The sequence below is a fragment of the Salvia miltiorrhiza genome, chromosome 7 (assembly GCF_028751815.1).
Source record: "Salvia miltiorrhiza cultivar Shanhuang (shh) chromosome 7, IMPLAD_Smil_shh, whole genome shotgun sequence".
In the NCBI taxonomy this organism is placed as follows: Eukaryota; Viridiplantae; Streptophyta; class Magnoliopsida; order Lamiales; family Lamiaceae; genus Salvia; species Salvia miltiorrhiza.
In genome coordinates, this window is record NC_080393.1 from 51,333,001 (window position 1) to 51,358,635 (window position 25,635).

The 25,635-nt window shown below is 36.8% G+C and overlaps 2 protein-coding genes across 2 annotated transcripts; one reads left to right on the forward strand and one right to left on the reverse strand.

Annotated features, from left to right (window-relative positions):
- The first annotated feature begins 9,092 nt into the window (after window positions 1-9,092).
- Window positions 9,093-9,940, forward strand: LOC130994708 (dehydration-responsive element-binding protein 1B-like). Its single transcript, XM_057919782.1, has one exon. It carries the CDS (start codon window positions 9,235-9,237, stop codon window positions 9,835-9,837), a length of 603 nt encoding a protein of 200 aa, XP_057775765.1. The 5' UTR covers window positions 9,093-9,234; the 3' UTR covers window positions 9,838-9,940.
- A 9,910-nt stretch (window positions 9,941-19,850) lies between these two features.
- Window positions 19,851-23,850, reverse strand: LOC130994710 (probable phospholipid hydroperoxide glutathione peroxidase). The gene is made up of 6 exons (XM_057919783.1): window positions 23,329-23,850; window positions 21,770-21,846; window positions 21,212-21,273; window positions 20,869-20,987; window positions 20,179-20,346; window positions 19,851-20,103 (listed from the first exon to the last, which is right to left on the reverse strand). Exons 1-6 carry the CDS (start codon window positions 23,560-23,562, stop codon window positions 20,074-20,076), a joined length of 690 nt encoding a protein of 229 aa, XP_057775766.1. The 5' UTR covers window positions 23,563-23,850; the 3' UTR covers window positions 19,851-20,073.
- Between the last annotated feature and the right edge of the window lie 1,785 nt (window positions 23,851-25,635).

The following is a 25,635-nucleotide window of genomic DNA, read 5'->3' on the forward strand; positions in this document are numbered from 1 at the left end:
TTCTCTCTCTTTTCTCTCTATAAATACTACTTCTCCCTCCCTCATCCATCACAACCCACTCCTTCTACCTCCTTCAATTTTTCTTAAAAAATCTCATCTTTGTTCTTCCAAAAATGACAGAACCCCGGCAATTCTTCGCCTGATTACGACGATGTAGCTGAAAAGTTCGTGGAGTGGGTAGAGTTGCAGAAACAAGTGCTTACTCCATACTGCTCCCAACCGGCGCCAGAGCCGGCGCGTGTCAAACGTCCCCGATCATACGACCACCGTGATCGTAAGGAGGCCCATGTATGTCTTATGCAAGACTACTTCAATGACAATCCGACATACGGTCTTACTTTTTTCCGACCTCATTTTCGAATGCAGAAGGAATTGTTCTTGTGCATCGTCGATGCTGTTCAAGGTGAAGAAACTTTCTTCCATATAAGCACTGATGCAATCGGTCGAGAATCTCTCTCTCCTTTGCAGAAATGCACATCGGCTATCTGCCAATTAGCCACCGGGGTTAGTGATGCAGCCAGATCAGAGCTAAGCTCGCGCCAGGGCAGAGCTGAATCCTGCGCCAGACCAGAGCCAATCTCGCCAGAGCTGAAGTTGCGCCAGAGCAGATTTGCAAAGCAAAGCATACCTACAGAGCAGAGCAGACCTGCAGACCAGAGCAGAGCATACTTGCAGAGCAGAGCAGACCTACAGAGCAGAGCAGACTTGCAGAGCAGAGCAGACCTGCAGAGCAGAGCGAACGTCCAGAACAGAGCAGAATAAGCTTCCAGAGCAGAGCTAAGTCTCAGAGCAGAGCTGAAGTATAGAGCAGAGCTAACGTCCAGAGCAGAGCTAACGTTCAGAACAGAGTTGGCGTTTCCAGAGTGGCGTTTTCCAGAGCGGGCGTTTTGCAGAGCTGCATTCTCAAGAGTTGTCAAAGCATGCTGAACAAGTTTCTTTTAGTTTTCTTGTTTTTACGTTATTTTCTTCATTAGATTAGGGTTTTAGTTTGCCTATATATATGGCTACATGTGAACAAAAAACCTAGCTAATTTTGATATATGAAATTGTGAGTTAATCTCTATTGAGTTCTTCGAATTCCTCTTGTTTGTGCCAAGACGAATTCAACTTATCGGCGTATCGGCGAGTTCATCATCCCTCGTCGTGTGTCATTCAGCGTCCCCGAGTTGCTGCGTCAATCATACGTTGGGGTTTAGGGATTCGTTCGCCTAGATTACTTCGTGGGTTAGGTTCAGATATTTTGGGATACTCCATCTTTATCTTTCCTGTTAATTATCTTGCGTATTTTCAAGTCTTCCGCGCGTATTTACTTGTTCGGTCCGGCAAAGTTCACACAAAGACCGGCGAGGTTCACATCATCTGGTATCAGTTTTTCAGGTTTCGTAAGGGTCGAAATTATCCAGGTTTCGTAAGGTCTTCTCTCAAGGGTAGATGTTGTTAGAGTTTCTGGTTTCCATGCATCCCGTGCAATGCATGGAAAAATATTTTTTATTTTTTATATTTATATAAAAATTAATACTAATTTAATTATCATACTCATAAATATAATAAAAATTAAATTTATGAAAAGCAAAAAAAAAGTTAAAAAATAAAAAAATACTAATAAAAAAAATTAAAAATACATTTTTTTCAAAAAGATGGGAGAGGAGAGAGAAATTTATAAAATTTTAATATTTAAAAAATTTAATTTGTACATTTTAAATCAAATAATTATATAAAATATATCAAATTAAAGCTCTTATCGTGATCTTTAATTTGATATGCATATTAAATATTTTATAATTAATCGAATTTCATAATTCTGGAAGAAATAAAACAACAAATAAGAAGTTAAAGAAATGAAAAATAAAAAGAAAAATATAGTTTAAACATAAAACTTCAATTTTATTATAACTACAAAATTGCTACTTAATTTTGAAATTGATTTCAAATTGGAAAATGCTTTTTTTAATATAGTATAGATTTCCTTAAATTAATAAATTTTACAATAACAATATTATTGATTTGTAGAGTATATTCTACTGTAATTTGTTTTAATTGATACTCTCTCTGTCCCACCGAAGTTGATGCGTATTCATTTTATGTGTTTCTTTTTTTGAAATAAATTAAAGCTACTTTTTATTCACTCTCTCTTTTATTTCATTTTTTCATTCACTTTTTTATTTTACGTTTTCACTAAATATTAGTTCTTTAAATTTGGTGTAAAATAAAAAGTCTCATTTTCGATCCCATGGAGGGAGTAACAAATTTGATTTATTTCAACTTGCCCACGCTGCAACGTAATGGGCCGGGCTTAGATACTACACAAACTTCTAGGTCAAGCGACGCTGATAGTTTGGAGTCTTTGGACTTTGGAGTATTTTGAGATATTTTCCCTAAATCATATTCCATATCTATTGATGTGAAGTATTCTTATTTAATCACTTACCATAATTAATTGGTCTTGGATTGTTCATCTATTTAAATTTTAAGATAAACGGGGTAAATACTTGATTTAATCAGATAATTTAGTAGTCTACCTCCATGCTCCATCCACTAAAGTTAACAAGCATATTATTTTCACAAAGCATTATTCGTTTTCATGTGAAAAGAATGATTGAAATAATTGATCTTGCAAAATTTAATCCAAAAATCAGCGGGGTACAAGTAGGAACCCACGATAAATTTGGGGAGAATAAAAATTTAATTTTTTAATTAAGAACTTTTGAAAATATCTCAAGAATGCAGTGATCACACTTTATATATATATATATAGGAGTGGGATCATGTAGTATCCAATTCTTATAATAGATTCGTAGGTCCAAATCTTGACCACACATTTATGACATGTGACGCATCAAGATGGTGACACGTGGCAAGGAACTTCCAAGCACTCCAAGGCAAAATCTGGACGGGTATAATTGGAGTGTAATTTTCGAAATTAAAAATTAAAAATATATATATATATATATATATATATATATTTTTAGATTTTCTCAAAATAGATGTATTTTAGATGCATAAAGTCTCACACGAAGATGCATAAAGTTTTCATATGAAATGCATAACTTTGAGAAGAAAAATGCATTTGATTTTACAATTTTGGTATTTTCACCACCCCACCCCATACCACCCCCAATCCACCCCACACCACCCCCCAACCCTCCCCATTACCACCCCCCAAAAATAGGCATGTTTCACATGCATATAAAATCAAACAAAAATGTATAAAGTTTTCACATAAAAATGCATTAAATTATACAAAAAATGCACTTCATTTTCATAAATCTGGTAGTTTCGCCACCCCACCCCACCCCTGCCCCAACCCCCTCCCCCCCAAATTTTTTTTTCTTTCAAAAACTGATTTTCTGATTGCTGACCCACCCCCACCCCCCACCCCCCCAAATTTTTTTTTTCAAAAACTGATTTTCTGATTGCTGACCCACCCCCCCCCCCCCTCAAATTTTTTTTTTCAAAAATTGATTTTCTGATTGGTGACCCCCCCAAAAAAACTTATTTGTAGTTAATGTTTTATGCATTTTCATGTAATAATATATGCATTTTATTGTTCTTGATTATGCATTCTTCTTTTTTATATACACACGTTTTATAATATTTTATTTTAGGGTATAGGGTTAGGGTTTAGTGTTTAGGTTTTTAGTGTTTAGGGTTTAGTTTTTAGGGTTTAGTGTGTAGTGTTTTAGTGTTTAGGGTTTAGTTTTTAGGGTTTAGGGTATAGGGTTTAGGGTTTAGTGTTTAGGATTTAGTGTTTAGGTTTTTAGTGTTTAGGATTTAGTGTTTTGGGTTTAGGGTTTAGGGTTTAGTGTTTTAGTGTTTAGGGTTTAGTGTTTAGGGTTTAGTTTTTAGGGTTAGTGTTTAGGGTTTAGTTTTTAGGGTTTAGTATGTAGTGTTTTAGTGTATAGGTTTTAGTGTTTAATATTTATTTTAGGGTTTGAGTTTTAGTATTTAGGGTTTAATGATGTTTAGATTTTAGTGTTTTAGTGTTTAGGGTTTAGTTTTTAGGTTTTAGTGTGTTGTGTTTTAGTGTATATAGGTTTTAGTGTTTAGTATTTATTTTAGGGTTTTGGTTTTAGTGTTTAGGGTTTAATGATGTTTAGAGTTTAGTGTTTTAGTATTTAGGGTTTAGGTTTTAGGTTTTAGTGTGTAGTTTTTAGTGTATATAGGTTTTAGTGTTTAGTATTTATTTTAGGGTGTATTTGCAAAAATAATTATTTGTAGTTAATGTTTTGTGCATTTTCATGTAATAATATATGCATATCAGTGTATGAAATTATGCATCCCCAAAAATTTAAAAAAATTGAAAATTAAAATTTTTTTTGGGGGGAGGGGTGGGTGGTGGTGGGTGGGTGGGGTGGGGGTGGGTCAATGGTCGAAAATCAGTTTTTGAAAAAATTAAAAAAAAAATTGGGGGGGCAGGGGGGGTGGGTGGTGGGTGGGGGTGGGTCAGCAATTAGAAAATCAGTTTTTTGAAAAAAAAAAATTGAGGGGGGGTGGGGTGGGGGTTGGGGGGGTGGGGCAGGGGTGGGGTGGGGTTTAGGGGTGTGAGGGGGTGGGGTGGGGTTCAGGGGTGTGAGGGGGTGGGGTAGGGTGGGGTGGGGTGAAATCTTATGCATTTTTATATGAAACTTTATGCATTTTTATATGAACCTTCATGCATTTTCGTATTAAACTTTATGCATCTAAAATATATCTATTTTGAGTAAATTAATTTTTTTTTTAATTATTAAATCCGAAAATTACATTCCAATTTTACCCATCTCCAGATTTTGCCTTGAAATGCTTGGAAGCTTCTTGCCACGTGTCACCATCTTAATGCGCCATATGTCATAAATGTGTGGTCTAGATTTGGATCTACGGATCTATTATAAGCTTGGATACTACCGGAACCCAACCCTATATATATATATATACGGAGTATAAGTTAACAAGTAAATAATTTGATTTACAGAACATGAAACAATGGACCTAAGATCTTTAATCTATATTAATCAGAGACTCTACTGCTAGTCCAACCCATTTGGTTCACGCACATGGATGTAGGGCTGGAAAATCGGGTACCCGCGGGACGAAAACTGCCGAAAACGGCACCCTCACCCGACCCTCTTCCTCGATGCGGGTACCCGAATACCCGCAGCGGATACCCGCTGCGGGTATGAGGGTACCCTCACAGTCCCGCGATTTTGATTTTAATTGTAATTTTGCGGGTTTTTGGTCCCGCTGGAGGGTATTTCGTCCCGCGAGAGGGTATTTCGTCCCGCATTTCACAAAAAAAATTTTGCCGCACAATCAGATTGATACATCATACATGATATGCATAAATACTCTTGTAGAGAAATATTAGACATGTAGTTGCATATAATTCACATCATCAAACATAACGCCAAACTCCTTCTAACACACTTGACGAAATACAAGAAATAAGTCAAATCAGATAAACTGAGAAATAATTCAAGTAAACTGAGAAATTACCTTAGTTCTGCGTTCTGCCGGAGACGGGAAGAGGCGGGCAGCGCCGGTGGGCGGTGGTGGCGACCGCGCGAAGGAAGAAAGCGTCGAGGGGGTGGCGACGTGCCGGGCGCGATGCAGCGTACTCTCAGGCGCAGCCGCGCAGCAGTCAGCACAGCAGCGTACTCTCAGCGGCGGCGACGGGCCGGCGCATGGCAGCGGCGCCGGCGGCGAAGTCGAGAAGGGAGAGAGTCGAGAGCCAAGGCAGCGGCCAGGCCCAGGGCAGCAGGAACGAAATAGGGGAAAAATTAGGGCTAGGAGAGTTTTGGGGGTTTAATTCCTAAAATCCTAAATAAAATTATTAATTTTAATTTTATAATGTTAAATCTGCGGGTAGTGCGGGTATCTGCGGGTATACCCGAGGGTACCCTCTACCCGCAATTTTCGAGGATGCAATACCCGCACCCGACCCTCCACCCTCATTTTGCGGGTATCGGGTACTCGATACCCGCGCGGGTATCGGGACGGGTGAGGGTATACCCGATACCCGCAACCCGATTTTCCACCTCTACATGGATGCATAGCTGTATAAAATAATTAGGATATGTAATTTTGTTAAATTTTAATTTTTCATAATAAATGTTAATTAAAATTTATATAATAATAATTTTTATTTGAGTCTATATATATGGTTGTGATTCGTCCCATACGACAATTCACAACCAATAATATGTTTCATCGTGAATTGTTGTACTTGGTCAAATGATCATGAATTAAGGGATAAACAGTAAAATTGAATATTTTCTTAATCTTTTCTACACAAGTTTCAAATTTTTTACATTTTTTATCTTAAAATAATACTTCATCCATCCCTGAAATAAGCTCATCTTTTTCCTTTTTGGGACGTCCCCCAAATAAGTTCTTCTTTCTTTCTTTCTATTTTTGAATAACTACCACACCATTAATAATACTTTATTTATTCTTACTTTTCACTTTTTCACTACTCTCAATACTAATTACTCCCTCCGTCCACGAATTAAAGCCCCATTTGAGGGTGGGCACAGAGACTAAGAAAGCTGAAAAATGTGTTGTAGATGAAATACTATAAGGGTATTTGACTAAAGTGATAAAGTAATTGACTAAAGTGTTAAAGGTGTTGTGTGGTGGGTCCACTGGTAATAAAATGTAATAAATATAGAATATAAAAATGATAAAGTTGTAGTAAGGTGGGTCCATTAGTGGGAAATGGTAGTAAATATAGGAAAAGAAGAAGAGTAAAAAGGTACATAAAGCACAATATGGCTTTAATTGGTGGACAAAAATTTAAGTGCAAGTAGGGCTTTAATTCGTGAACGGAAGGAGTATAACACTTTTTCACCTTTTCACCACTCTCAATACTAATCATAACACATTTTTCTCCACTATTAATACACTTTACCACTTTTCCTTAAAACTCGTGCCGTCCCCAAAGATGAACTTATTTCAGGGACAAATGGAGTAATTTTATTAGACCGCACTTTAAAGTTTTTAATAAATCATTTTTAAATAGTGATATTAATTTTGGAACATGAATGATAAAAAGAGGTGTTCTTATCGGGCCAATTACAAGTGTTAAATCAAGAAGAACGAATTAAAGAATCGCGGGCAATGATATAATACGATTAATGATTCAAAATTTTCTCATTTATTTGAGATTTTACGGGGCAATTTTTATATTCTTTTTCATTCAAGGTCCTATGAGTCATCGTCAAGTACTTGACATTGGTAATGTATTTTGACATCTAACTTACCAACCATTGTATGAAATTGTTCGGGCATAATTTATCGTCGTTAGTAAGTATTTAACATCGATTCATGTAAATATATCATCAACGTCTAGACTTTGATAATTTTAATTAAAATTATATGAATTTAAAAGTTGGGCTAACTGAAAAATTGAAATGTTAGGCAATTTACTATTGTAAAAAATTGAAATGTTAGGTAGTTGTCTTGTCATTATCATTCTTTAATTTATTTACTGTGGTAAAAATTTATATTAATTTATTTTCTATAATTTTAATATATAGTGCGACCAGAAATGGCCAAAATAGGAAAGGGAAAAATTAAATCAGAATCAGATATAGATGGACAAGTAAGTTTGTTTTGTTGGGTAGTGATAAGGGTCAACCAATAATAACGAGCGGACTAATTAAGTTGACAATGATGTAACTGAATTGAGATTAAAGTAACCTGTGACATTAACAAGTGTTATAATATGCTCCCTTCATTCATCGTATCGTTTTCATTTCATGAACGACAAAATTTTTAAAGAAATAGTGAATAATAGTGAATATTATTATGAGGTAAATTTAGATTTCATTATTATTATAAATAGAGTTTATAGACCTCATTGCTATAAATGAAAATAAAAATAATATTGTGTACGAATTAAAATGGCAAAAATAAAATCGATATTGTGGACCGGAAGGAGTAAAAGCTAAGGTGATAGGTTCATTCTTATTTTTATCTTTTATTTTTTATTATTTCCTCCATCCCGCTATAAGTGGCTCAAAACTTTTTGAAACGAGAATTAAGGAAAATGTGTAAATTGATTAAAAGTTGTGGGATTTATAGTTTATAAAGGGTTAAAGTTTTCTGTTTATAAAAACAAGTCACTTATAATGAGACGACCCAAAATGAAACGGAAGAAGTGAGAGAGAGAGAGATGTAGCTGAAGGGAGAGTATCAAGTGCCTCACATGGAGCGCTAGCATCGAAATAACAGTACAATTTCTTGTCTTTAATCATAGATTCATAATGGCCATTAACAAGAAAACAGGGGTTTTCTTAATTACTCACTAAACATGTGATACGATGAGAAATCCCCATGACAGACGTTGTAGGCTATAATAAAAATAAATATTTACTGTAAAATATATACATGAATTATCAATAAATTTTGATTTTTCTCGTGAACTTTAATATTTTTAAAAAATTTATATACTGTCTTTTAATTTTTATGATTTTTTTGACGGATGTGAAATACATTCAAATAGAAATTGAGTTTAGGACTTTTGACTTAAATTTTTTTATACCTAAGCATGAGGAATAAGCATATTGATAAAACCGATGTATCTGTGAATTGAAAATCCCTCACGCTGAAGTACCAAAAAATCTAAGTAAAAATCCTAAAATCAACCTCTATTTTGGAGTATTTCGTACCCGTGGAAAATAATCATATTTATCCCTTTTTCCTATCCACAAAAAAAAATCATTTCATTTATTGAAACCACCACACCATACATTTCTCTCTTATATTTAACTATAAATTGTACTTTTATTCTAATTTTTAATTAATAATATACTTTCATTATACTTTTTTGTACTAGCATTACTCCTATAAATTATATTTTTATCATACTTACAATAACTTTATTAAAATATGTATCTATCTTTAAGTAAGATTTTTTTATTTTGATGGACGAAGGGAATAATTAATGAATTGTATTATCGTCGCTTTCAGAATATGAGCGTACGTGTAGGAACCATATTAAGTCGCTTATCCTCGTATGAAAAGGAATCACTGAAATATTTGATTTTGCAAATTGCTAGTCCAATAATGGCCTCATATATAAGTTAAAAAGTGAAATGAAAGAAAGGAGCGTGGGAAGCCACCACAAATATGGGGTGAAATACGAGATTTGTGATATAGTGCCGACGTGAAGTGTTCAAAATATCTCACTTCTTGAGATATTTTCGCAAATAGAAGGTACGCTATTATTGGTTACGCATTCACGCACATAAATATTCAATGTTGAAACATCTTCACTCACTCCTTCACTTCATCGATCTTCATATATTTGCGGCTATGTTTTCGGACACGTGGCCACCCTCCTCATCCACCGACGCCGTGATTCTGGCTTCCGACAGCCCGAAGAAGCCGGCGGGGAGGAAGAAGTTCCGCGAGACGCGCCACCCCGTGTACCGCGGCGTCCGCTTGCGGAACTCCGGCAAGTGGGTCTGCGAGACGAGGGAGCCCAACAAGAAGTCGAGAATCTGGCTCGGCACCTTCGCCACCGCCGAAATGGCGGCGCGCGCGCACGACGTGGCCGCCATTGCATTGAGAGGCCGCGCGGCTTGCCTCAATTTCGCTGACTCCGCGTGGCGGCTGCCCGCCCCGGCCTCCTCGAGCGCCCACGACATTCAGAAGGCCGCGGCGGAGGCGGCCGTCGCTTTCCGCCCCCACTCGGCTGCGTTGGAGGAGAATTCATTTTTTGTGGACGAGGAAACTCTGTTAGGGTTGCATGGGTTGCTTTCCGGCATGGCGGAGGGGTTGATGCTGCCGCCGCCGCCGCCTCTCTACAGTCACGACGCCCAAGTGGAAGCTGAAATGCCACTGTGGAGCTACACTTGACATTAAATTCGTGTGTTACTCTTTTTTTAGCAAATTAAGGAAAGTGAAAGAGGTCAACAAATGACATGTTCTTAATAAATAAACATGCACCATTGGCATGTGAGATCCAGTGTTTCACTTTCATTTTATTTTATTTTATTTTATTGTATGCTATAATTTAATTTTAAGATTATTAACTAGGCCACTAGCAGATCCAGCTAGGAACATGGGGTGTAGCTGCATCCCCAAAAAAATAAAAAAGTTCGTATTAATATTTATATCTAAATTATTTTAGATTTAGTTTTTACACCCCAATTACACATATAACCTCAAAGAAAATTATAAATCAAATTTAAAAACAAACCATAAACTTTAAAATTAAAAAATATTTGAATATGTTTATTTTTATTATTAATTTTTTTTCATATTGGTAATTATATAATTATTTATCGCATCCTTAATTTGAAAATCCTGAATTTGCCATTGAACTAGGGTTCAATACATTTAACTAAGGTATATAATTATTTTTTATCATTAAATTGTACTTTTAGTTCAATTATTAGGGTTGATAAATTTAAAGTTACAGTATATATAGTACTCCCTCCGTCCACGAAATGAGTACTCATTTGTGGACGGCACGGGTTTTAAGAAATGTATGGAGTGTAGTGTGAATAGTTTAAGGGTCCTACTTTTTGAGTGTATTAATTAAAGAGATGTGTGGGGTACACTTGCCAAAAAGAGAAATGGGTACTCATTTCGTGGACGAACGAAAAAGGAAATATGGGTACTCATTTCGTGGACGGAGGGAGTATTTTTTATTTATATTTTTATGAATGAAAATAAAAATATATATTATATATTTTAAATTAAACTATTTGAGATCCTTGGTTACTAAACTGTTACATCTTGGATTTTATTATCGTACATGTAATTAAAACTAAAACAGAACATGAATCAAACAAAAATGACTATATATATATCATCACATGATACACATTATTAATAAGAGGTCAGAGACAAGTATGGAAAGCGCATCATATGCCATATGGTGTTGGATATTTATAAATAAAGTCAATTCGGAATTTATAGGGAATGTCTTGTAAGTAATTAAAGACCAAAAAAAAACAGCATCATGCTATTAATAGCCATCCTCTTCAATATGCCACATTTTTTTTATTGGAACGTTTCATTTTAATAAATAACTTTTTCAAATAAAAAATCAATATATAAACACTAATGTATAATTCATTATATATACCAAATATCATTATGTCCCATGAATGATTACTCCCAACGTTCCATTAATAATGTGCCAATCACTATATTGCTAAGCTTATAAGCTCTTTAAAACAACTTATAAGTTCCTTCAAAGTGTTTGGCAAAATATGTTTCTAAAAAGCTTATAAGTTGTAAAAATAAGCTCTAAGAGCTTATAAGCTCCCTAAAAAATAAGTTCATATACCCCAACTTATTTTCTCATTATCTTATAAGCAACACTCATTTTACAAAAATAACTCAACTATGATTTTTTATTTTAATTATATATCATTTTAATTTCACTTCTCTTTGATTTTCTCTCTCTAACTAAAAATTTTCTCTCTAGCTTATAAGCTCAATTATCCAAATTAACATTTTGATAACTTATATAAGCTCTTAGAAAACTACATCTTTAAAGCTCTTGAAAATAAGTTTCAAGAGCATATAAGCTCTTTAAAATAAGCTTAGCCAAACACTCCACCCCCTCATATGTCTCACAAGTAATGTCTCATACACTTGTTAGTAAAAAGTAAAGCATTTAAGGGTTAAGTACCAATTTGCCCCCTATCGATGGCGTCCCTATCGCGTTTAGCACCCTATAGTCAGGATAAGTGCTGCTTACTACCCCAACGTGGCAAAATCGAAGCAATTTCCCCCCTATCGATAGGGGTCCCCCTCGCGTTTAGCCCCCTAAAGTCAGGGGGGAGAGCTGCCTCCATCGAAAGGTTGGGGGGGAAATTGCTTCGATTTTGCCACGTTGGGGTAGTAAGCAGCACTTACCCTGACTATAGGGTGCTAAACGCGATAGGGACGCCATCGATAGGGGGCAATCTGATACTTAACCCTTTAAAATATTATTAACAATGGGCTTACCTGATCACTTTATACATCAACTCATTTAAAATAATCATTAAATATTTTTTGTCAACTCGTTTTATATACAAACTACATTTTTTTAAATTTTTGTGTCCAAAAGTAGCGGAACATTACTAATGCGGTAGAGCTAATATTTCTCTTATCGGTTAAAAAAATATCTTCAATATCTATTATACTTTTTTGATAAATATACTTTAAAAAGCATTTATTTTATATTTTATTATAAATCATTCGTTTTTTAACATATGGAGGTTGCATGAAATTGAAGGTGGGAATGATTTCGTGAATTGATCATAAATCTGTGACACTAGCCTGTTCATATGGCTGGACCTACGTGGGAGGTAATTAATTAAGAATGGAGAAGAATTCATTGAGAACTCATGTGTTGATGAAAGAGAAGGGAGATTTGTTGTCCCCACGTAGTCGTCCTTGACGAAACTCCACCACATATATGATATTGATATGTGTGTGGCATTAATATTTACACCAAAATAGTACAATGTATTGTCTATTCCTACAACACATTAGCGTTGGCTATACATGCAGATCCTCCTCATTAGGGTTGTAAATTCGGATTGTGGGGATCGGATTGGGGATGACAATCTACCTGCGGGTAACGGATATCCGTGAAAACCCGAACCTATTAGGGTGAGTTTGGATACTATTTGATATCCACGAATAGTTTCGTGATTGCAATTTACTACCCATTTAGTTCGTGGGTATGGGTTTAGATATTTACTATCCATACCCGCGAAACCCGTTTACCCGCGAAAAATACCCGCCAATTACCCGTCAATTATCCGTCAAATATCCACAAAAAAATCCATAAAATATGGGCTTTGAATATATATTTTGAGATTATGGACTAGCATATTATATCTTAAAATAGGCCCAGACAGAAACTCAACCAAGACCCCAAACTCTAATAGTCTAATTTAAATTTGAATTTTGTTGAGCAATTATAGAATTTTGTTGGATTTTATATTTTAGTTGATGAATTTGAATTTAAACATTGTTCTTTGTGGATTTCAACATGTGGATTTGAACTATGTTATTTGTGTTGATTTTTTTTTTCTATTAAATTTGTTGTAAATTTATATTTAAATTTTGTTTCGTGGGTATCCGGCGGATAGTAGGTGGCGGGTATCCGGCGGATAGTGGGTATCCGACGAATAGCGGGTGACGGATACCCGCCAGATAGCGGGTTCGCGGATACCCGACAGGTAGCTGGTAGTGGGTATGGATACCATTTGATATCCATGGATAGTTTTCGTGGTTAAAAACCACTATGGATAGTCACTATCCGTACCCGTCGTACCCGATTGCCATCCCTAGATCGGATATCCCTCATTCGCCCCGATACTCGATACCCGCAAAATCAAGAAAGATGATTGAGAGCGGGTATTATTTTTCTAAGAACTCGGGTATCGGGTACCCTCGAAGTACCCGCATACCTGCATGAAATTTTTAATTAAATAAATAATTTTTATAATTATTAATTAATTTTTAGGAAATATGAAATAGAAAGGATATTTTAAATTTTTTTTTCTAATTAATAATTAATTTATTATCTCTTCGTCATAGGTTTTATGGATAATCGATGAAATAGAAATGATATTTTCAATTTTTTTCTAAAATGAGGGACAAAATACCCGCGGGTAAAGAAGGTATTCGCACATTGCGGGTAGAGCTGGCAAAACGGGTCGGGCTGGCCCGGCCTGACCCAGCGGGCTTTTGAAATCGACCGGGTTGGACTGGCCCAGCCCGAAATCGACCGGGCTGCCAATTTTCAGGCCCAGCCCAGCCTCGACCGGGCCACTGGGTGGTCGGGCCAAACCCGCCCAATAATTTTTTTTTCACTAAATCCTAGTATTTTTTTTACAAAAAATTAAATAAACTAAAATAAATCCATATAATAATTATAGACAAAATAGAAATATAAAATCCTACAAGTCTACTACAATCGTCAACAAGATAAGCAAAGAAATTAGAAATATCTCATTTATACTCACTTGTTACTCATTTTAAATGTGAGAATTTCCAACTCTCCCCAATCGGCTATTTCAAATGTGGGAACACAGACATCAACATTTTGTTTTATCAAATAATTTATATGATAATTTAATAAATCGAACTCATTTCATAATCCAACAATAATGCACAAGGAAAGCACAAAAAGTGATGAACGAATGAAAAAAATATGAAATTCTGAACACTACAAATTATCTTAATAATATATTGATTTTACAAACTATTTCTCTAACCTGCGAAATGAATACCAATCACTATGTCCCCCAATTTCAAATAGCAAAAAAATACACGAACTTTGATAAAAGTTACAATTTTCACCTGAACTTTCAAATTAGTCAAAATATACCTGAACTTATATTTTTTGTTGTAAATTTCACCTGAACTTGCAATGATTGAACTCCGTCGAGGTGAAATTTACAACAAAAAATATAAGTTCAGGTATATTTTGGCTAATTTGAAAGTTCAGGTGAAAATTGCAACTTTTATCAAAGTTCGTGTATTTTTTGGCTATAATCCCATTTCAATAATAGAATTTCCTCAAATTTTAGTATATTAAAATTAAAAATAGAATATTTAATAATAATTAAATTAATAAAAATATATTTTAAAAATTCAACCGGGCGGACTTTTTAGCCTGAAAACCCCAGGCTTTTTAGCCCCAGGCCCGATTAGCCCAGCGGGCTGATTGGGCGGGCTTTTTAGGCCCGGATTTTTTTGGGCCTACATTTTGTACAGCCCAGCCCAACCCTAAACACGGGCGGGCAGGGCAGGCCCGGCGGGCCGGACCCATTTTGCCAGCTCTAATTGCGGGACAAAATATCCTCCAGCGGAACAAAAAAATCCGCAAAATTAAAAACAATCAAAAATTTACGAGATATGAGGGTACCCCGCTGCGGGTATTCGGGTACCCACAGCATGTAGGCGGGGCGAGCGTGGGGGTTTCGAATGATTTTGTCCCACGGGTAGGGTACCCGAATTTACCTCGTGCTACCAACGTTACTGCTTTAATTAACATAGAATACTATTAATTAGATCACCAAATATATAAATGGGAAAAGGTGCAGATTAACCCCCGAAGTAGTAGCCCTTATAACGTATAACCCCTCTTACTCATTGTGTGTGCAACTAAACCCCTGAACTCCGAGAAAATGGTGCATATTCCCCCCTCTGACCTAACGCCGTTAACAGTCGTTAGTCAACTCTTTTTTTTTAATTATCTCTCATCTCTCTTTTCTCTCAAAAAGTCACGCACAAAAAAATAGGGAGCCCTCCTCCTCCAAAATCTGATCGCCGCTGCCGCTGATTCAAGCTCCGGCGAGGCTGGCCGAGGGCGCCACCCTTTCCTTCTCTCCTGGGCCCTAAACCCCGGAGCTATCTAAGCTGCACACGCTCAGTGTCAAGGGCGAGCCCTAATTCCCCCCTTCCGTCCGAAATCGCCGCCGCGATATCCGGCAAACCGGCCGCCTACCGCCAACGACACCCACCGCATGCTCTCTCTCTCAATCTGTGACAGATCGCGAGCTCTAGCTTTTCTCGATGAGGAGTCGCCTCTTTCTCTCAAATACGGCGAAATCTCCGTCACCGCTGCTAAAAGGCCGGCAAACAGCCAATCCATGGTTCCAGTGCAGCCGCACCTGGCTAGAGAGCCGCCTCCTGCTCGATTCTCCTCTGAAGAGGACGAAGGATTGAACCTTAGCACCGGCCTGCCTCCACCGCTCGAATTTCGAACGAAGAGCGCCGCGCACGCTCTCCATCACCACCGGTTGCTCTCTCTCAAACTTGCGGTCGTCCTCTATGATTTGCTTCAACAAAAGACAGCGCGAAGGTCGCCCCCAAATCATGCCGCAGAAGCAAGCCAGTCGCCTTGAAGCTTCACGAGTTTGTGATGTTTGGCAAGGCGTCGGCGCCATCGCCAAATTTGACGCCTCTCACAATGTAACGATCATAACCTCCTTATTTTCGTTATTTCTATATAATGTCGATTTGATTGGAATTGGAATTGGATTAATCGTTTGTGTTGCTGATAAAAGATGATCCAACAACTTGGTGATTCAACCACCGATAGCGGCGGTGTAGTGGCCGAGAGAGAAAGAGGGCTGAGTGAGAGAGATGAGAGTTAATTAAAAAAAAGAGTTAACTAACGACTGTTAATGACGTTAGGTCAGAGGGGGGGAATTTGCACCCTTTTCTTGGAGTTCAGGGGTTTAGTTTCACACACAGTGACTAAAGGGGGTTTTACGCTATAGGGGCTACTACTTCGGGGGCTAATCTGCACATTTTCCCTATATAAATTGCAGAAATTGAAGAATGATGATTGAACAATAAACAGTTCGATCGGGATTGCAATTGCCATTTGTTTTAGTAAATTGTGATTGTCATTTTAATAAGTGTGATGTGACTATGTGAGTTACAGACTATAGTGAGATTGGGAGGAAAGTGAGAATTCGATAAAGTTCTACGAAATTTCAGATGAAGTTTTGAAAAAAATGAAGGGTTAGTTGCCTAAAAATTACTAAACTTTCAATAATTTTTTTATTTTATATGTGAACTTTAAATTTTTTATTAAAATTATTCAACTATTATTTTTTTCTAATTTTGCATATTCGCCCATTTTTTGGACAAACTTTGGGCCTAAAATGACATCGTTTCTATCCAATTATACAATACGATGTCAGTTTTATTTTTCCACACGGTCATATTTATGAAACGCAAGTATATTCATGTCAAACGAATATATTTTTCACGTCACCATGATGAAAAATGGGCAAATATACAAAATAAGAAAAAAATATATAGTAATTGAGTAATTTTAATAAAAATTTTAAAATTTTGAGAATTTGTTAAAATTTTAAGTAATTTATACACAATTAAGTGACCACTTGAAATGATTACAAACATCGAGGGAGCTGTAGTAGTTGGGATATTTTTAAGAGGCAAATTATTTGCTATAATAAAGTTATAAAATTATGCAAATAGTATTGTTACACACAATTATGCGATTTGAAATTCACTTTCATATATAATCGTGGTAAAATTATTATCAATAAATCTACACTCCAAAAGCTAGGGGGGGTTTTGCTTTCAAGTTGGATATGGCTAAGGCTTATATAGAGTCGAATGGAATTTCTTGGAATCAATGTTGTGTCAGTTGGGTTTTATTACTCCTGTGGTTAACTTGATCATGCGATGTGTTACGTCGGTTTCTTTTCGTGTTCTTGTTAATGGTTATCCAGGTAAGTCCTTTGAGCCCAGCAGAGGTTTGAGACAGGGTGATCCGCTGAGCCCCTTCCTGTTCTTATTTTGTGCGGAGGCGTTATCTGGACTTCTGAGGCGTGCAGAGACACGTTCGCTGCTTCATGGAGCGCGTCTTTGTCGCACTGCCCCCCGGGTGTCTCATCTTCTCTTTGCCGACGATTGCATTATTTTTGGAAGGGCAAACCAGAATGAGATTGAAGTGGTGAAGGGTATCCTAAAGCAATATGAGGCGGATTCTGGACAAAAAGTTAGTCTTGAGAAATCGGCTATTTCTTTTAGTACGGGCGTTCCTGGGGATGTGAGACAAGCCCTTTCCTCTCAACTTAGGGTGAGTTGTGTGTTTAATCAGGGGAAGTACCTTGGTATTCCAAGCACGGTGGGTCGCTCTAAAGTGGAGATTTTTCAGTCACTTGTGGATAGAACGAGGAAGAAATCTAAAGATTGGAAGAGACGTTTTCTTTCGGGTGCAGGTAAAATGGTGCTTATTAAAGCTGTTCTCCAGTCAATTCCTACTTATCTCATGAGCTGTTTTGCTATTCCGAATCAAATCTGTCAACGCTTGAATAGTATTGCAGCTGCGTTCTTTTGGGGCCAAAAAAATGAAGAACGACGTATCCATTGGAAAAAGTGGAAGAATTTGTGCCTTCCTAAAAGTGTGGGTGGTCTTGGATTCAGAGATTTAAGTCTGTTTAACCAAGCAATGTTGGCCAAACAAGCTTGGCGCATTCTACAAAATCCTCATTCTTTGTTGGCTCGGTCTCTCAAAACTCGCTATTTTCCGCGATCGGATATTCTCCTTGCTAGAAATGCCCACAACCCATCTTTTACATGGAAAAGCATTCTAGTGGGACGTGATCTGCTCGTGGAAGGTATTGCGTGGAAAGTGGGAAGGGGTGACAGAATTCGTATTGGTAGAGATGCGTGGCTTCCGGATTGCAAAGGGAATTTTAAGGTGGCTGATGTTCAAGAGCAATGGAAGGATTCTAAGCTTAATTCTCTGTTCTCCATGGATGATTATACGTGGGATAGTGACAGACTTCAGGGCATTTTACCAGCTACTGACCTCTCTCATGTGAAACTGTTGGATTCTAGACCGGATACTCCCTTCTGGCTGTCTGGAAAGTTTGGCTCTTTTACGGTGAAATCTGGGTACTTACTTGCTTGCTCTTTACGACAACGCAATGAGGCTTCTTCCTCTCGGTTGGTGAATCCATTGTGGAATTGGATTTGGGGTCTTGAGGTAGTCCCAAAGGTTAAGCTTTTTTTGTGGAAATGTCTCTCGGGAGCTCTCCCATCTTCTCAAGCTCTGGTGGTACGTTCTATTGACATTGATCCGATTTGTCGCATATGTGGAGCCTCTGAGGAAACTGCAGAGCATGCTCTTAGATATTGCCCTCTTTTTTTTTGGGAAAGCTCGGTCCTTAGAATCCAGCCACTTCCGCCGGATGGATTGATCTCTTTGGAGGACTGGTTTGAAAGAATCCGACAGAATCCTCAAAAGGAAGTTCACCAATCTTTTGCTTCTCTGTTGTGGTCTTTGTGGTACGCTCGAAATTTACTGGTTTTTCAAGGGAAGGTTTTATCTCACGAGGATTGTGTTGGGATGGCGCAGCGAGCTAGTTGGACTAGGAGGGTGTGTTTGGGGTCGGCTGCTGCTAAACCTGTGACTTTGACCTACAACCAAGATTTGCAGCTCAAGATCTCTTGTGATGCTGCTTTGGATGGAGTTGCAGGGATGGGGTTTGGGGTTGTTATATCTAATGGAGACAGTGAGATGGAGGGTTGTCGTTACGGTCATAGACAGGGTGTTTTTTCTGCTTTGGAAGGGGAAGCAATAGCTGTGTTGGAAGGTCTTTTATTGTGCAAGGAGCGTGGTTTTTCGAGTGCTATTATTGAGACGGATTGTCAATCGTTGTTCTGGCGTCTTTCTAAAAGAGATACGGATTTATCCTATGTTGGCGACACCCTTTCTGAGATTTTTAAGGTGGCTGCGTTGATGAGAGATTGCGAGTTCAGCTGGACCCCGCGTGAAGGAAACAAGATTGCTGATCGTCTTGCTAAGTTTAGCCTTTCTTTTCGTTGTTCTGCTGTTTTTTCTTCTTTTTTGCCAGCTGATGTAAACTCTTTTGTTTCGTGAGCTATGTGATGCGTTTCTCAAAAAAAAAAAAACTAAATTCTTTCATTTTTTAACTAAATAATCTATTTCATTTTGAACCGTCCCATTATAAATAATCTATTTTTATAAATAAAAAAATTTAACCCTTAAAAAAATATAAACCCTATCACTATTAATCAATTTACACATTTTCATTAACTTTCATGCCAAAAAATTTTGAACCACTTATAATAAAAGAAAAGAAAGGAAGTACATAAAATACCACCGACATATTGAATAGTAACTTTTCCTCGTATTTCGTATTCTTCATATTCAAATAATAAATTTACAATAAAAAAATTCCATAATTTTTATATCCCTCATTTTTTTTCATAAAAAACTTACAACGAAAGAGAACACATCTTATAAATCGATGCAATATACACGTGCCATAAAACACTCCAAGACAAGATGACCCTATTACTTCCCTTGCCATTCTTGAATTTCAGCAATAATCATATACGAATCGAACGCACAATGCAATCACATTAAACTCAAGTATACCCAAGAATAAATGGACACAAGTATTTCAAGTAGAATCGTACTAGTATACATAAGAAGGCCTGATCGATCAGCTATTGGAAACCCCAGAAATTAAGTACATTGCAAATACATATTGCTTATTCACTCCAGGGTGGTTATTGACAAGCTATGCCGGAAAGCCCTCACAACGACGACTCCATTCACAAACCTAAGAGCTTCTTTACATCCTTCTGCAAAAATACAGAAACCCAGTTAAGCTCTTTCAGTAATACCGAATGCATACCTCAACAATCCCCACAAATTACCTCTATGCTGAGAGGAGATGTGGTGGGCGCGTAGCGGTCAACCACACGACCCTCCTTGTCCACGAGGAATTTGGAGAAGTTCCACTTTATGCTATCTCCGAAAAGCCCACCTTTCACCGACTTCATGTACTTGTATATCGGAGCAGCATTCGGGCCATTCACCTCAACCTGCGTCCACGCGTTTGCTCATGAGAACCTTGAGAACTCTTGCAGTAAACCTTTCAAGTAATTCAAATCGCGATATTTGTTGAGTGTAGAGTTCAGTGCAGTTAGTTTTTAGGTTCAGTGAAGTTACTTTATATGTTCAGTGCAAGAGATCTCACAGTTCTCACAATAAGAAATTTTATTTTGACCACACAATCCATCGATCTTTGTTTTTCTCGTCTTATTTTTTCAATTTCGAACCTAAGCATAGTTAGGTAGCTTCAACAAGTGAATAACTTATCAATATATGTTTACTAAAAGTAATGCAATACTCGCAAAGAATTCTACCAAATAAGATATTGCAAAACAGATAAACTAACTGCACTTAGGTTTACAGTCAATATTACGATTCTAATGTTCAAATAATGTAGCTAGTGACTTAAGCCTACACCCATTTCCCCTAAAAGAACGAAAAAACACCATCCAAACTATCATTTAAAAAAAAAAAATATGGCCATAATGGGGCTACCAAAAAATCTTTCATACCTTGTCAAATATTGGATACTCGGCCTTGAAACGAGTGCAAGCAAACTCCTGAATCTCTTCATTGGTTCCAGGCTCCTGGGAACCAAACTGATTGCAAGGAAATGCCAATATCTCCAAACCTAAGTAACAAGAAAATAATAAGAGATCAGAAAACTAAGACTATGACCATCCCTATATTCGAACTCTGAGAAAAATATATATATCTTAGTACCAGTTCAAAACTTGTTAAATCTCAAGAGCAGGGAGGAAAGATAATCAAATTTAGATGCCTAAAGGAAATCAACTCATCACAAGGAAAAAGCACGCAAACCAAAAAACAAAAAAACCGTAAACATGATCATACCTTGATCCTTGTATTTCTCGTACAACTTCGTCAACTCTGTGTAATTCGAGTTTGTCAGCCCACTGCCACATAAAATAGGGCACAAGTCAGTTACTTTTCCAGAAACATGAACGGGAGGTTTTGTATACTGGCAACTAGTTAAGAAAATGTTGACCAACTTGGAGAGGTTCCAATATCACCAATATCACTATTAGTCAAGCAACCATAAACCAGTAGACATAAACTTCCTCGTGTTGTTTAAGAATAACAATCCAAAAACTCTTAAACACGGTTACCATACAGAAGGTGATTCTCTTTCTTTCAACACATTCTTTGCAAAAACCTAAACCTCATCATATACCACCCCAAAAAAATTATAAAAGCCACATTATTCGCTCGATCTCACAATGCAAAATCAGAAATACAGGAGCAGAACATAGATTTATGTCTGCTGCAAAGACTCGCTTCATTTTAGCATAAACAACCGAGGCAATGGTGGATAAAAACTAAAAAGAAGCTAGTGAGTTGCATTTATAGGAGAGAAAAGAATCAAAAGAATCAGATGAACGTAACACATACCACTGTGATGCAACATTCACAATTAGCAGGACTTTCCCTTTGTAAGCGCTCAAATCAACATTATTGCCTTTCGCATCCTGCACAAATAAGTCCAAGAATGTAATAACAATAGACACGATGAAAGAAACCTCGTTAAAAACCATATTATCAAAAAAATGAACCACCATATATTGACATTTTAGAAAGAAAACATGTTTCAATAATTTGATCAGACATTGGAAGCTTAGGCGCTACACACCCTGCCAGCAACTGTTCCATCTATACAGATTCAAAAGAAAAATGAAAACAAAATTTATGAAGTAAAAGGTATGCCTTTTGTTCGAAAAGAGAACTCTTCTCTCCAGCACCAGGAAATATTTAACCATTCTTGTGTAGAAGAGCTGAATCTTTAATTAGGACATCTCTCAACGCGAAATATGAAGGCATTACCCCCTCAAAGTAACAAGTGTTCTAAAGTATATAGATTGCCTCAAATGTAGGCAGGTACAACAATGCCAACATGTTCCTATCTGCCTCAAGCAACTTGCAATTTTTCCTTTCTCTTCTTTTTCAAAGGGCACGTGGCTACTTGCTCCCACAAGTCCCTTCGAAATTTCCACTCAAAGCTTGCGACAATAAATCAATAAAATCCATGAACAAATCAATGTAACACAGGAACAGCTGCATTCAGTTAATGTGGTTGTTCATGTGTTACATTTATCTATTCGTGGATTTATGTGTCATTCATGTTTACTGTTTTAAGAATATGCAAACTTAGGTAGATGCTTTAGAAACATATGTATAAAAGACCCAGATTTCATTTAACCCCTTGGTGCTTACTATAACCAGTTAGTTCGGTTTCCAAATAGGGATTAAATGATACTACCCACTTTCAAAATCAAAGGACACAAAATACAACTATAAAACAAAACTATAAAAACTCAAATAGTTCACTTCTTATTTCTCTTATGAAGTGACTAATTACATCTTATTTTACTCTATAGTGGCCAAAAGGCGTAGGGCCTCAAAAAAACTGTATTAGGCACCACCTCAGTTACTTTCTCCAAAAAGATTACTAATCCATCAAGATTTCCCACACATCATGTCAGCAATTTCCTCCCAAAAACCTTCTCCAAGAAATCAAAGGCTTTTCTATTAAATTAACAATTCCAATTCTAATTGTAATAGGGTTTGATAGTTAAATTTACCTTTATGGTTTTCAACGAAAAATATACTCACTCCGTCCCATGAAGAATTACCCATTTCTTTTTCGGCACGGGAATTAAGAAATTGATATTTTGTCTGTTAAGTGTGGTAGGTGAAAAAGTAAAAGGTGAATAAAAGGTAAATTTTTTGTCATTTTTAGAAACAGCTCAAGCTAAACACCCCTCAATTCAAGCTTTAAATATACTTCACTTCCTGCTTAATTTCACCAGTAAGCAACACAATTCAATCTAGCAAAAAGTAAGATCCCAACATAAAACCAGCATCCATCAGCAAACAAATTCAGAAACAAAGCAATTTCCATAATAAACGGAGAATGTTGAGCACATCAATCTGAAACCAATGAAATTGAATACCTTCACAGTGAAATCATGGATGGATTGAGGCGGGGTTGACTGAGTTGCCATCGCACGACTGAAAAGCAGATTCTTTCTTTGAGTAATACCAGTCGAAGAATTGGAAACCGCTTGTTCCTGCTGAAAACGCAAATGATACTTTCCGAATAGAGATGAGCTGAAACGGGTTCGATTGGAAATGGAAGAAAAGTTTGCGGGTTTGAATTTGAAGAGATGCCTTGCGCAACGGGACATGGTTTATTACGACGATTAATATTTTAATACTAATATTAATGGGGCCAACTAGATTTGCGTAATTGAAATCTGACAGCGACGTCGTAGCTGCAACGCTATCTTTGCTGCCGCAGAAATCGGTGGCGCATGGCGTGCACGAAGATGCCGGTTTCCACGTGGCGACTGCGCCACGTGCCACGCTTCAGAGCCGTGTCCGATTTCGCGAGGATGAATTAGACGGCGAGGATCATTCTAGAAGAAAACTAGCATTTAGATCGCCGTCTTTGGGCGATCCTCTATTTTCTTTTTCCTTTTTTTCACGTTATCTAGAGTTGGTATGGTATGCCAGTCAATCTAGCCAATCCATCGAATTATGGGTTATCCGTATCGGGTTACGGGTTATTTGAGTGCGGACTAATTAGGTTAAAAAAAAAATTAAGTTAAAAATTTTCAACTCCAACTCTAAATATTCGAGTTTCGGACTAATCGGGCTCAAAAATTTATTTTAAAAAATTAACTAATACTCCCTCCGTCCCAATATTGTTGGCCACATTTGGTTTCGGCACGGGAATTAAGGAGTTGTAGATTAGTATTTTAAGTGTGTGGGTAATATAGTATAAAATGATAAAGTAGGAGAGAGAATGTGATAAAGTAGGAGAGATAATGATAAAGTAGGAGAGATAATGTGATAAAGTAGGAGAGAGAATGATAAAGTAAGAGAGAGAATGTAATAAAATAAGAGATTGAATGTGATAAATATTTCCATTTTAGGAAAGTGGCCAACAATAGTGGGACAAACTAAAAAGAAAATGTGGCCAACAATATTGGGACAGAGGGAGTATATTGTTTTTGATAATATTATATTTGTAATAAATAAATACACGCATAAATAAATAACATTTGAACATCGACTTACATAATAACTACTCCCTTCGTCCCGGCTTTTAGTATCCATTTGAGAGTGGCACGAGTTTTAATAAAGTGATTGAGTGGGTTGTGAGTGGAATAAGAATTTCACCTTTTATGTGAGTGTTAAAATAATTAAAGTGGAGTAAGGATCCCACCTACTTTTACTTAAAATAGAAATGGATACTAAAATGTGGGACGACCAAAAAGAAAAGTTTGATACTAAAAGATGGGACGGAGGGAGTAATATGCAAGTCTTAGAGATATAAAAATATGTTATGTTAGGTATTGGATTAAAAATACAAAGAAGTGAAATGATTAGTATAACTTTCTAATATTGAATTAAAATACATTTCACAATTTTTTTTTAAAAAAATATCTTACTCCCTCCGTCCGCCAAAAGTGTACCACTTTGGCTAGGTACGGGATTTAATAAAATTGGTAATGATTTTGATGTAGTGGAGAAAGGGTCCCACCACTTTATGAGATGTGTGGTTGAAATTGAATTTGGAGTGGTTTTTTTGTAAATAAAGAGTGTTTGTAAGGATAAAATATTAAAGTGGATGGTGGGACCATTTCCAAAAAAGGAAAGTGGTATACTCTTTGCGGACGCCAAATATAGTAAAAATGGTACACTTTTGGCGGACGGAGGGAGTATTATACTAATTTTCATAATTAGAGTAGTCCCTCCATCCCATTATTTATGACACGTTGTTTTTGGACACGGAAATTAAGAAAAGTAAGATTGTAGTTAAAAGTGTATAAAGGTATGTGGGGCCATATGTTTTATAGTGTAAAATTATTGCCTAAAAGGAAAACGAGCCATTTATATTGGAGCAAACCCAAAATGAAATATGTGCCATTAATAATGGGACGGAGAGAGTAATAAAGCTGAAAATCAAATAACTAGAAAATTTTCATATAATCAAGCAAACACATTATTTTCGGGTTAGCCCCATAGGGTTTTGGGTTAATTTTGGATCGACTCTATTGGGTGTCTGGCTATTTGGTTACAAGCTGGTCGGGTTGTAATTTTTATCGAATTGAAAATTTTTAGACCTAACCCTCTCGAATTAGCGGGTTAATCGGGTCAGCCCACGAGTTTCAGGCTAAATTGACATCCCTACATGTGGAGACTAAATACATTTATCACATGACCAGCCCGACCAATAAATCCTGAGCCGAAAT

Coding starts and splice junctions, on each gene's coding strand:
- LOC130994708 (XM_057919782.1), top strand. CDS start 9,235: ATGTTGAAACATCTTCACTCACTCCTTCACTTCATCGATCTTCATATA.
- LOC130994710 (XM_057919783.1), bottom strand. CDS start 23,562: ATGTCCCGTTGCGCAAGGCATCTCTTCAAATTCAAACCCGCAAACTTT. Junction 21,847..23,328: donor TCCATGATTTCACTGTGAAG/GTATTCAATTTC, acceptor TTATTTGTGCAG/GATGCGAAAGGCAATAATGT. Junction 20,988..21,211: donor CGAGAAATACAAGGATCAAG/GTATGATCATGT, acceptor CTTGTTACTTAG/GTTTGGAGATATTGGCATTT.